We start from the raw sequence: 13654 nt of genomic DNA, 5'->3' as shown, positions 1-13654 counted from the left end.
TAATGTATATCAGCTTCACTCATGGTTGATATAAAGCAGTATTTCTACAGATATGTTCCTGGTTATCTATGATTTAAGCTTTTTTTACAATTGATTATATCTTCTATTATGAATTGGTCATCTTACTTAGAGTTATTGTATAAGCCAGATATAATTTCTTTGTGATTGTTTTTGAAGGCGTTGCCACTTCCACTGGTAAATTTTTGCACTAATTAGCAAAAGCAGTAAGACAGCTATGAAATTTTGTTGGCTTCCTCAGAGGAATTCGTAAGGATATATTTTAAAGCTGCAATTGTACCCAGAATTCTTTGGCAAATGGAGGAGGTTGGCATGACCCAAGAAACATTTCTAATAACTTTTTTGGATGCTCTCTTATTGGTGTCATGTTGAATCCAGGTCTGATAAAGTATAGAATTAAGAAATTCAGAGACAAAATACAAGAGGTGACAACTTTCAAAATAGCACTAAAAATAATTTGACTTAATTTGATTTGATATTTTCAAATAAATGATCTACTTTAGTTGTAAGTCAGCTTTGTGACACTTTTCTGACATGAGTTGAACACCTTATACCGGATGCCAGAATTCTGTGTACTTAATTCTACATCTTATGAAGTCCCATAGAAATAAACAATTTAGGGATCCCTGGGTGGCGCAATGGTTTGGCGCCTGCCTTTGGCCCGGGGCGCGATCCTGGAGACCCGGGATCGAATCCCACATCGGGCTCCCGGTGCATGGAGCCTGCTTCTTCCTCAGCCTGTGTCTCTGCCTCTCTCTCTCTCTCTCTGTGACTATCATAGATGAATAAAAAAAAAAAAATTAGAAATAATCAATTTAAAGTAGATAGAATATTTGGAATGCAAACAGTAAGGATGTTTTGCTTAGCTCACTCTTATTTATTGAATACATTGTGAATGTAAGAATCATGAAAGAAGCTACTAATTTTCTTCTTTGAAAGTTACTGCATAGAATTAGAAAGCTAAATGAAATAGAAGTGGAAGGGGAGTGTTCACAAATCATTCTCTTTTAATATATATTTGCTATTTTTTCGGGTATTTTCTGGAAAGATTTACAGTGAAATTGTTTACTTAGCTTTGTAATAGATCTATTTCTTTACTTATTAAAGTATATAACCATACACACATATATATTTTTTCTTCTTCTAGCAATGGTTGTTTTGAGCAACCTAGAACCAAATACAACTTATGAAATCAGGGTTGCAGCAGTAAATGGAAAAGGGCAAGGAGACTACAGTAAAATAGAAATCTTCCAGACATTACCAGTTCGTAAGTAGTCATCTCTGTTTTGCTCTCTTTCACTATTCTCTTCACTAACAAATTGAAGGGATCTTGAAATGCAGAGAGGTGTTTCAACGCTTTGGGGAAGTGAATTATGTCTTTGGTGAAGTAGTTTCTGAACATGGTGGCATCTGAGATTTATAAAAATAACTTTGGTCTGGAACAAGGCAAAAAGGAAAAGGTACACTATGATACAGTAAAACTGCCGTCAGGAAATTTTCCTCATCAGGAAGGTATCCTATTCATTTATAGCCTGATTAATTGGATTATATTGTTCAGACCATAGTCTGTGAGAAAGTAAAAATAGTGACTTTGTAAAATGTCCAATATGCCATTCTATTGATGAGACATGACTACTGCCTTTATCCCTCATAAAGGGCCCATTTAGGCTGTAAGTGTGAGAAAATGACACCACTGAATTAATCCATTATCATGGTGACTGCAGAAGATTAACTATTGTAGCCTTGTCCCCGCTACTATCCTTTTTGAGGATATTGTAAATCAATTGAGTTATATAATGTAAAGATAAACGTGAAAAGACCTCTGTTTCCTTTATGCTGGATAAATTACTTGAAAATGTGAGAAATTTGTCTGTGACCCAACAAATGCTATTGCAAAATCTATGTATCACCCTGCTTCTTATATACACCTAATATGACAAAATGGCCACAATAAATCATCTTACTCTAATTTGTGACCCACTCTTGGTTTTCATAAAATCTGTCAGATGTCTCATTTTTTCCATTTCCAATGCCTATGTCTTTTTCAGTCCCTCCCTATTTTCTCTCCAGGATGACTGCTGGTACATCTTGACTCACAACCGTACTTTCAGACTAAAATAATTCCAGAGCAACTTTACACAAATTTAAGCAAATCTGTCCCTTCTTTACTTAGAATCCTCAACATCAGCCTTCACCTTCACACCTTCTGTGCACACACACATTTGCCTGCCTTTCCTCCTCTTACCCCTTCCTCAGGCCATAGTGCTCTGGGCATCAGTAGGTGAAAATCAAGTTTGATCCAGCTGTATTCCCTTTCCAATGTGCTGTGCATTCTGTCTTGATTCCTCTCTCCTGGTCACTGCACATCAGCCTCCAAACAGGGACCAGTAAGACCCTGACTAACCACTCCAACTTCTCAACTTCTCCTCCTTCAAGTCAGCATGATTCCCTTCCTTCGTACCTAGAACACCTTCCTACGTGTTTCTAACATAAAACCCCTCTCCTTAACTATTTTTTCATCTTTCCTTTTTTAAATTCTAATGCTTCTGGGATGCCTGGGTGGCTAAGCTGCTGAGCCTCACCTTAGGCTCAGATCGTGATCCCAGAGTCCCGGGATCGAGTCCCATATCCAGCTGCCTGCATAGGGGCCTGCTTCTCCCCCTGCCTGTGTCTCTGCTTCTCTGTGTGTGTGTCTTTCATGAATAAATAAATAAATAAATAAATAAATACATAAATACATAAATACATAAAATTAAAAAATCTTTTTAAATAAAATAAATTCTAACACTTTTAATTTCTTAGTGTACTGACTGCGGTTGACTTGCAGACTTCTGTCCTAGACATTGAGACTTTAAGGGCCAGGTCTTAGTGTTTTGAATAGTAAATATATATTTTAGTTGCTTCACAAGATTTTTTTTTAATATACTTATTTGAGAGAGAGAGAGAGAGAGAATCCAAGTGTATGGAGGGGCAGGAGGAGAGGAAGTGGGAAAGCAAACTCTATGCTGAACATGAACATGGAGTCCATGACAGGCTCCATCCCACCACCCTGAGATCATGACCTGAGCCAAAACTGAGATTCAGATGCTTAACTGACTGAGCCACCCAGATGCCCAGTAGCTGCTTCTCAAGATTTTTTTGAAGTTTAAATAAGATGGTATATGCCAAGTACTTAATATGACGTAACTATCCATTATTACTTCTTTATTATTATTTATATTATTACTCTTGCATAAACATTCCATTAAACTGCTAATGGAAACCTTATTTTGATCAACTCCTTTTTGATAGCACTTACATTTGTTTGGAACTCTGTTTTCTTTTCAAAGAAATAACAACTGTAATGGAATCACAATTTTAGAATATTGTAAAGGTTAAATGTAGACATAAATATTTTAAATATATATATTAAAACATTTGTGACTGAAAATACAGTTCCTACTGTATAATTATTGTCTCAAAATGCTATTGTCAAAATAACATGATTATAGTATTATTAAATGAATTCATGCTATACAGCATACATTCTAAAATTTAATTTATAAATTATACTAAACTCAATGTAAAATTCATTTTACAATACTTAAATTTTCCATAATCTCTTAAGTCTTTTAAAGAAATTATTGTACCAGTTTTTACAGACATTTTAATTCATTTATTGAAAATATGTTACATCGAATACAGATTATATCATAATATCTGAACACTAATTAATTTTAGCAAAATCACTCCAAAATACCTCTATTTACTTTGTTTCTATATGGCTCTAGTATGCTAAGCTGCTTTATTTTTTATTTGCTCATCAACATATCTTACTGGCATATTTCTTTAATGATTTGCCTTTTCTCAAATAAACTTCTCACTTCATAGGTTTATAAACATCATATTAAGAAAAGATAACCTGCTGAGAAAAAAAAAAAAAACAGATTCCCCCAAATTTGGAGACATAAAATCCTCTTCAACTCTATTCTGCTTACTTTGTCTTGACACTCCTCTGAATAGACCCATACTACCAGTTTCTGGAACCTTGCATGTCCTCAGAAAGTTCCTCAGTATTGCTATATTCCTATCTATATGAAGTGGAGGAATTAAAGGTAGAGAATGCCAGCACATGCCAAAGGACATCACATAAGTGACACACAGCAAATAGTTCCCATTCCAAGTTGCTAAGCAGTGATGGTATCTTTCACATAGAAAACTCTTACATTCCACTAGATCCCTGTTCAGGTTAAACATATAAGCATCTTTGTTATAAGACCACCTCCATGGGAAGAAAAACATCAAAGGCAAGTATGTTCATGATGTTAAAAGAAAAAAAAAACATATATTGGAACACATGTCTATCAATTGGATACAACAAAATTTTTGTAATTCAAATCTACATCTAGTTAAAAAATACTCAGTATGGAGTGCCTGGATGGCTCAGTTGGTTAAGCATCCAACTCGTGATTTCAGCTCAGGTCATGATCTCAGAGTAAAGACATAGAGCCCCATATCAGGTTTCATGCTCAGCATGGATTCTTCTCGAGATTTTGTCTTTCCATTTCCCTCTGCTCCTCCTCCTTCTCACGTGTTTTCTCTTCCCCTCTCTCTTTTTTTTCTCTCTCTCTCCCTAAAAATAAATAGATAAATCTTAAGAAAATACTCATTAAAGCAATATGTAATTGCTAAGCCATTATCTTTCTTGGTAAGTATGTATTCTATATAGTTTGATAACTTAATATGTTTGTATTAATACACATGTACACAATGTAAACCAAAATTACATTATTAAATATGATTGCACTCTATTAATAACACAAGAAAAAAATTTACATTTGTATAATGCAGTACTATTCTCAGAACATTTGCATATCAATTTGAATAATATTTTGATTCTCAGGTGTCACAATTTTGTCATGACACTTTTAGATTTATCTAGATTTATGAATGTTGCTGTTTCTTGAATGGGGAGAAAGGACCAGAGGTTTTATCACACCAAAGGGTAAATTCAGGATCACATCATGTTTTTTTATTACATGACATTGTTCTCTTTATTAGAATGCAGTTTCTCCAGGTATCTGAGGTGTGTGTAAACATCAAGAATGTTGTTTTGCTTATTAAGGTGAACCAAGTCCTCCATCCATACATGGGCAGCCAAGCAGTGGGAAGAGCTTTAAACTCAGTATCACCAAGCAGGATGATGGAGGAGCCCCTATTTTGGAATACATTGTGAAGTATAGAAGTGTAAGTACCTTTTTTTTTTGTAAGTATCTTTTTATTATAATCATTGTACAATGTTTCCAAATTGCATTAAATTTGCATTAAATTCATAGGCATATTAGGTGTCAATGTATATTAAATAGTAATGATCAACAGTTCTCATAGATATTCAATTGCTAATTGTCCATTGCTGAAATTCATCATTATAAATTGTGAAATACTTGTCTTTTGAGTCTGTGTGAAAAATCATTATAAATTGTGAAATACTTGTCTTTCGTATCCGTGTGAAAAATCTAAGCATTAATCATGCAAATCATGCCATGTATTTAACTTGTGCTTTCTAAACTTCACATTTCAGAAATGAAGTAACATTTCCTTGTTTTTCTGACAAGTTTAACAGGACATTTCACCTTCCATTCTGCTTGATGTTAGTAGCTTCAAGTTAAGCCCCTCTTCTCAATTTAGTTATTGTAGCAAAAATGTTTTATTTTTAATTTTGTGAATTATTAAATTATTAATAACTTTATTAGGGATGTGATATAAATAATTTCATTAAAAACAAATTATTCTCATCAACATTTAACAAAGAATGGCCACATTGAACTTGTGGAAGAAGGATTAGTTTTTTTAAGTTTAATTAGCACTAGCTAATATGGAATTTTGGACAGCTAAGAACTCCTTTGGAACTTATACATGTAGGGGTGAAGGACATCTGCTTGTAGAGTGATGAAGAAAGTGACCCAGTGGATTTTGCCTTTGTCTGAAAATTATGTCAAGAGCCACTAAAAGTGACTTCTCTTAACTTTGTAGTAAGTGCCATCGAATATTTGTGTCTACTGTGGAATATGTTAAAAGTGAAATGCAATTTTAAATTAAATTTTATAATATTTATTTATTAACATTTATGATTATCTGTGTCATACAGTGTCAATTTTAAGTTTACATTTCCTGGACACCTCATAATACTTTCTAAGTTTATTATATTTTAGCAAATATATATTTTAGCAAATTATACCAAGTAATTGCTCCTTAATAGTCTATAAATGATTTTCAGCAGTTTCCCACAAATTCATAATTTTGTAAGTTGTAGTATTTTTTAATTCAAACATCTAAGTTTTAAAGTTTAGTAAAAAAAAAAAAGAGTTCAGTTTTATTTAGAAGTTTGATATTGAATAGCATACTTAAAAATTATTAATTTTAGACATCAGTCTTTTAAATTTAAAATTAATATCCCCTTCTGGGACCCTTTTTGTTGCAGGTTTCATGCTGGGAATGATGAGCAGCTGTGGGTATTTTGTGGCTAATTGTCTATGAAGGTTTCATGCCTCTACCCCAAAATGGCTCTGAATGGCTCACCAGTCTTTCTATGAATTTGATGGTTTCATGCTACTCAAGCCAGGTTTCATGGCCATTCTTATTTGACCATCTGGAAACTCTTTGGAAGGGAAAGAGTCCTAAGGGTCATAGGCCTGAACAGAATCATGAATTAAACAGGGAGAACAGACCTCAATGCAGATTGTGGCCTACCATTGGACAGAATTTTTGGCACAAAATACAGGTGGATGATAGGAATTCATAGGCAACTCCAATAAAATCCCATTTTTAAACTGAGCTACAATGAGAAGTTACAAAAATACATCTAAAAATTTGCTATGAATGTAATTTGTACCTAAAATTAAAAGTGATGTTTGACTTATCCTTTTGAAAGAGTTTGATACTGGAATTAATACCAGTGCTATGTTGAATTCAACCAGAATCATTTATTTCAACTGATGATAGCAAATATTTATTATTTCCTATTGTATCTTTTCTTCATATACTAGTGGCTTTTATTAATGCAGCATTATATTTTAGGAATGTATGACTTTTTCATCTTATAAAATCAGGCACCCACATAATATTTTTCTTCATGTCTTTCATCTTTAGCACGTTGGCTTTTATCTTCATGTAGATTATCTTGTGTTTTAAGACAGTGGATTCACATCCACATTCCAAATGTAGAGAAGGTAAAAAGCACAAAAGAATAATAGGCTATTTTTGTCTTTCTTTTCTAGCAATACAGTACAAATTTTCCAAAAACTCCACTGAGCAAAATTAAAATTATGTCCCATTAGACAAATAGTTCTCAAGACTGTCACTAAATGAAAAATGGTTAGTTGGGAGTTAGGTCAACTAAATAATAGGGCCTGGGGTCTGCCACAAATTGTTAAAATAATTATCTTTATTGTCACAACAACTGTCTTAGTCCACTAGGGCTACCATAACAAAATACCATAGTTGGCATAAGCAACAAAAATCTGCTGTCTCACAGTTCTGGAGGTTAGAATTCCAAGATCGAGGTGCCAGCAGATTTGGTTTCTTCTGAGGCCTCCCTCTTTGCATTCTTCCTGTCATGACCTTTTGTTTGTATACATACATCCCTGACCGCTCTTCATCTTCTTATAAAAATATCAGTCATAAGTGTTCCATCCAAATAACCTCCTTATAGACATATATCCTAATAAAGTCACATTGGAATTTAGGGATTTAATATATGAATGGGGGAGGGACACAATTCAGTCCATAACAAGTTATCAGTCATGAATCCTGTGTATCTGAAAGCACTCACTATTGGCATTTTAAATATAATAGTGAGCCCTCCAGAAATCTACCCCCTATTACAGAATGTTTAGTATCCCTGCCCTCACTCACTATATTACCAGTTGTGTCCTTGATCATTATTGAACCCAAAAATGTCCCCTGGAGTAGCACTGCATCTGTTTAGAACCAATTATATTCACAAAATGGGGGTAAAATGGCATTTTAGATATTCAAGGGGAAATTACAAATATTATAATAATTTATTTTATCATTTTATTATCTATTTTTAGTATTTATTATTTTAATTAATAATACAAGCCATTTAAAATGCTGCCAAATTAATTTTTATTTCTTTAACATGGATTAGAATTAATGTCTTATGCAAAGTTTTGTGTGAAACATATATGGATACAAGTAAGTTAAAGTGTTAAGTATAATAGATTCAAAAACATGGAGTAATTCAAATTTCCATAAAGATGATGTAAATATTTTTTACATAATTGTAACTTTCATTCTTTTTCCCTTCTCTTCCCCTCCCCCCCAAAATAGGGGAGGAGGGGAAGCCCTAATAGCAAGGGAGCCTAATAGCAAGGGAGCTCTATTTTGCTTATTTACTCAACATCTATGTTTACTCTACCAGTAAAAAAGTTTTATTCTCTTTTCAATTCCATCTTACTTCTGCCTTGCCATACCTCTCCTCTTCATTTCCAATCCCCAGCCCTTTCTAACTTGAAAAAGTGCTGAAGGATTTGTTTTTAAATGCCATAATGAAAATAATTGGTTGCATAATTAATGCATAGCTACAAATGACTGATAATCAATTAGTGTCTTAGTACTCTTAGAACTAATAGCATTTTAGATGGAACACTGTTGTTACATAGCAGAATTTTACTATGGCAAGATTTATAAAAGTAATTCATCTCCATCCTTTGTACTTCATGCAAGGCATTCTACTCTTGGATACTATAAATATAAGTATAAGTATACACATAAATATAAACCTTTAATTAAACATTCAGTGAAGGGAAGTGGGAGACATAGTTATGGGATATGTAAGTCATTGGAATAAAACACATAGCATAAGGAATTGACATAATATCATTGTCTGTAGTCCACAATATTGTAATAGGGATGTGAAATATTTGGACAGATGGTAGCTACACTTGTGATGAGCAGAGCACAATGTATAAACTTGTTGAATCACTACTTTGTACACCTGAAGCTAAGGTAACATTGTATGTCAGCTATACAAAAAAAAGTGATACTTTTTAATACTTTCTAATGGGAAAACTGTACCCTACACAATATGGGTGACTTAGTGGGCAGGGGGAGCAGATATCAGAACATAAGACTTTATAATCTAAACATTAGTTTTGCAGCAGTAAGTGTTGAATTGAAATCCGCTGACAGAGATTGTATCGACCCCTCGACCACTCTCCCATCTCACTTCAAATGACCAGCTCTGTACATCCAAAATACAGCCATTCTGACCCACTTCATCTTTACCATATCATTTATGGTATGTCTTCTACTTAAACACATCAACATTATGTCCATATTTCTGTTTATTTTTCTTTCCCTTCCTTCTCTGCCTCCTTCATCCTACAATCATGCTCTGCAGGTCTAATTAGGAAATTCCATGATTCAATGTAAGTTCTATTAATGTGGTCAAACAGTAGCAGATCTTGGGAAGGAATAACTTTCTCCACATACTCTTTCTCAATTGATTACTTCTTCACATTTAAAAATTTGCATTTTAAGATTTAGTAGCTAGATATTCATGGCAGCATTTGCCTTGATATTTGCACTTGTATAGAAATAGTAACTATTTCAAAAACGTTTTTAATCATCTCTTCTCTTTGTATGATTCCAAGCCCCTTCATCTATTAGTTTCTCAAACTGGATGAATTCCACAGTGGAATAAACTACAACTGAAAAACTTGAAAAATTATTTAGCTATATGCAATGCATTTTTTTAATTGTATGACCTCTATGGAAGGAAGTAGAGGAATTCAGAAAGTAAACATCATAAGGATTTTAATCTTGATTGCTTCTTTGACCCTATCTTTCAATTTCTCCATGTGCATGGGACTGTATATTTAGGAACACATAGGAACACATCTAGGAACAACAAAACTAAACTAATATATTCCTAATGTGACTGTTGACTGCTAGCAGACATTGAATCTAAGTATGAAACCTGCATTTCACCAGAATGAGGATAAGACAAATCATATCCTAATATAGAAAATGTGTAACTCAATATAAACCAGGGACAACATACTATTCCATGTTATCTTATAGTAGATAGAGCACATGACTTCGTTCAGTTACACATTAAGAAGACAGAATTTATGAGATCAGAACTAGAGTAGTAAAAGAATTATATGTCTCTATGGATTCTTTGTGAAAATTAATGTCTGTAACAGTAAGTCAGTAGGATTAAACCATGTATTTGGAGAATAGACAAGCTTATTAATTTCAAAATGTATATGGAAAAATGAAAGAAATTATTTTATGAACAGAATATTTTACATCTACTTTGTGTTGTAGAGTCAATGTAAGTGCATATAATTTAATAAATAGCTTTTTACGTGCTTCCATGAGTTTTTCACTGTTTTCTCCCCAGATTTGATGATAGCTGTGGGATCATAACTATCACTTAGTGTTGGCACATTAAATAAGTTTCCTGAGCTGAGAAGGACTAAAAAAAATTAGTTGCTTAAAATCAATTGTGAAGAAGGTACTTTAGGGACTAGCAACAGTGCTCTAGCATACGTTTCTGAGTCTTAATTGACCTTCTTAAGCTACTTGGAGTCTCTGGAAGGTGTATCTCAATAGCCATAGGAAAAGAAAAAATTTTAAAGGATATTAAAATGATACCTACGTAAAATTGAGTTCTTGTTGTTGAGATAACTTATTTTCTAATTAATTATTAACGATAATAACCTATTTTCTGATTTTCTTATATTTAGGTGGGTATACTGAAATTTATTTAAAGCCATCAGTATAGTTTTGAAGCATTTTCAAGTAATAACTATGGCCATTAAACAATCCTAAACTTTTTGATAATTTTCCTTTGCACCTAGTGAAGAGGATAAGTTTTATTCATTCTCGTATTGATATCTTCAAAAAGACTTTGTTGTCTGAATGAATAAAGCCATCAAAGAATCAATGAATGAATCAGTCTGTGTTGAATAATTGTAAGTAATTATATAATTAGATTAACAAATATAAGAAATAATGCAAGAGGAAAAAACACTTGCATTGGGTGAATTTCTATGGGTTTCGAGAAAACAAAGTGATTAATAGGAAAAATTATATTTTAGTTTTCCCTAAAGAGATATATAAGTGATGGAGACTAGGAGTAGGTTAAGTAGGATCCAGTTTACAACATTTTATCAAGCTTCAGGAAATGGAATAAAGGCAATTTGAATCAGTTATGACAATAGAAAAAAATAATTAGAATTCGCATCAACTGTGCTGATTCAGTTAGAAAGAAAGTAGAATTTGAAACTTTACTAAAATCCTCCAAATCTTATACCTTTTCTAATCACAATTGTGTGTGTGTCTGTGTGTATTTGTGTGTGTGTGCATGCATGCACGGGCGTGTGTTTGTGTATGTAATTGCTAAATTACCTCTCCTATAATCAGAGTAATAAATGGAGCTTTAGAGAATTCTGGGATAATTCTTACAAAAGATCATACAAATAGTGAGTAGCTGAACCATGCTACCAGGTAATCCAGGAAGCAGAAACTGCCTTTCATGGAAACACAAAATCTTAAAGCTTAACACATGGGAGGAATGTCTGGGTGGCTCAGCGGTTGAGCATCTGCCTTCCACTCAAGTCATGATCCCGGGGTCCTGAGATTGAGTCCCACATCAGGCTCCCCATAGGGACCCTTCTCTGTCTCTCTCTGTCTCTCTCTCTTTCACGTGCATGCAAGCACTCTCGATCTCTCTCTGTGTCTCATGAATAAATAAAATCTTAAAAACAAAGCATAACACATGAGAGTCACAAGAACCTTAAAATTCATCTACTTAGTACAAGCACATTGCCTCTCCTGTCCTCTGTTGATTCTACTTTCATTTAAGATGATATTGACCATATATTCTCTGACACTTGCAAAAGGATTAGTGAATTACTTCTTATAAATAAATGCAGTCAGCAAGTCCTCTGCAAATAAAACCAACACACCCTTCATCTCCTCTCAGCTTTGCTCCCTAGACAGATGATAGCAAATATTTCCCCATATGCTGATATTAAGATTTCAAAATAACTATTAAGGAGAAATCTTAATTGTCATGTGGCCCTGCTGTCTATTTTCTGAGAAAAAGGATTGCTTAAGAGAAGCTATATCAAAGCAAAATGGCCATTTTTCTTTTAGTAACTGCCCTTCAACATTTAATTGGCTTATTAATAATAGCCCTATTCAGCAAATCATCTCATTAAGTTACCTAGGGGAACATTTTGCAACTAGATTATCTTAAATCATTCCCTAGGCATTTAAATTCTGTAAATTAGGCACTCTACAGATGCATAATTGAGATTTTGATACCTAGGGGAGTATTTGGTAACACCCACATTAATTTTTTTCCCTATTCCCCAGGAACAGCAATTAAGGGATTAAAAAAGCCTCCTTGTCTAATATTGAATGGAAAATGAAATTGACTTAAATGGGGGGAGATATTAGAACTCCCTTTGGTTCCTTATGCCATCAGCCCAGCTACCTAAAATGATGGAGGGGTTTTTAATTTATCATACTAAGAGCTTCAGCAATTAAGAATTAAATGATAGGTATTTCAGAAGAGACTATCTACATGTCTTATGCTTGTCAGGAAGTATCACTTCAAATGCTCAGTTCCCAGAAATACTATTTTTGGAGGATTATATGAAGGACATGAAGTGTCTCCATCACTATGAAGAATAAATTTTATCCTGGGATAATCCAGACCTCAGCTGTTGGCTCATTTTCTGGCTCTTTTACCCACATGTCTATTCAGATCCAAAGCAAAACTCAACTCTGGATTTTCATCAAGATATTCATTCTCACCAAGCACTTCATAGTTACTTAGAACTTATGGAATTATTAGGATAAAAAGAAGGCCACAAGGGCAACTCTTTCCTGCTCTATGTACCCCTTGTCTTTATCTAACCTTTCAACTCTCCTATTTCTCACCCATTCCTTCCTATAGATGTGTATGTGTATACACAGTATAGAACATATCAGATATTTATGTTACATAGATTTTATTGTGTCTATGTATGTGTTTATATATGTGTCACACATGCACACATATATGGACACAATATATATGTCTATACACACACAGTCCTCTACAAATAATAAAACCAATAAAATCTATACATACACATATGTATACACATATGCATATAACATGTCCTCTAATGTCATTTTTGAATAAGTATTTTTAAGGGTTCCTTTTGGTCAATATCTATAGCATTTTTACATTTACTGAAAACAATAAGCCTATAGTGTGTATCTTACTATCTCCCAGTGTTCATGCACCTTTCTGAGATTTTCATCATTGTGCTTATGTTCGGGTCTAAAGCACTGTGAAAGAATCACACTTTTTTGTTAAGTTAGGACAAATGAAAAATGGCACTGGAGTTTATTATTTCCAAAGAGGATGATGTCACCTCCCTAGAAGAAACATTCCTAGCCCTGGGATTTAATATTAAGTTTCCCTGTTTCATGCTCCCGGAGCATTCTTAGTTTTTCAAAGAGCTCATGTCTTTCTTCTCACTTGATGTGAACTCCAAGATGAGCATATTCTACATGTGTTGTTCACTATTGTGTTCATAGTTCTAGAACAGGCCCTCTACCCAGT

At 33.7% G+C, this 13654-nt stretch overlaps 1 protein-coding gene across 2 annotated transcripts in view; it reads left to right on the top strand.

Moving 5' to 3' along the window:
• NCAM2 (neural cell adhesion molecule 2) overlaps positions 1–13654 on the top strand; it is a 503501-nt gene that overhangs the window by 444388 nt on the left and 45459 nt on the right. For both annotated transcript variants that reach the window (XM_041735239.1, XM_041735240.1), the window contains exons 13-14: positions 1166–1285; positions 5123–5244. In XM_041735239.1, the coding sequence (XP_041591173.1) occupies positions 1166–1285; positions 5123–5244 (242 nt within the window). The remainder of the gene's footprint in view (positions 1–1165; positions 1286–5122; positions 5245–13654) is intronic.

This window comes from Vulpes lagopus, chromosome 20 (assembly GCF_018345385.1).
Source record: "Vulpes lagopus strain Blue_001 chromosome 20, ASM1834538v1, whole genome shotgun sequence".
NCBI classification, from domain to species: Eukaryota; Metazoa; Chordata; class Mammalia; order Carnivora; family Canidae; genus Vulpes; species Vulpes lagopus.
The sequence above is the reverse complement of the archived record's forward strand: the minus strand, read 5'-3'. Positions and strand labels throughout refer to the sequence as shown.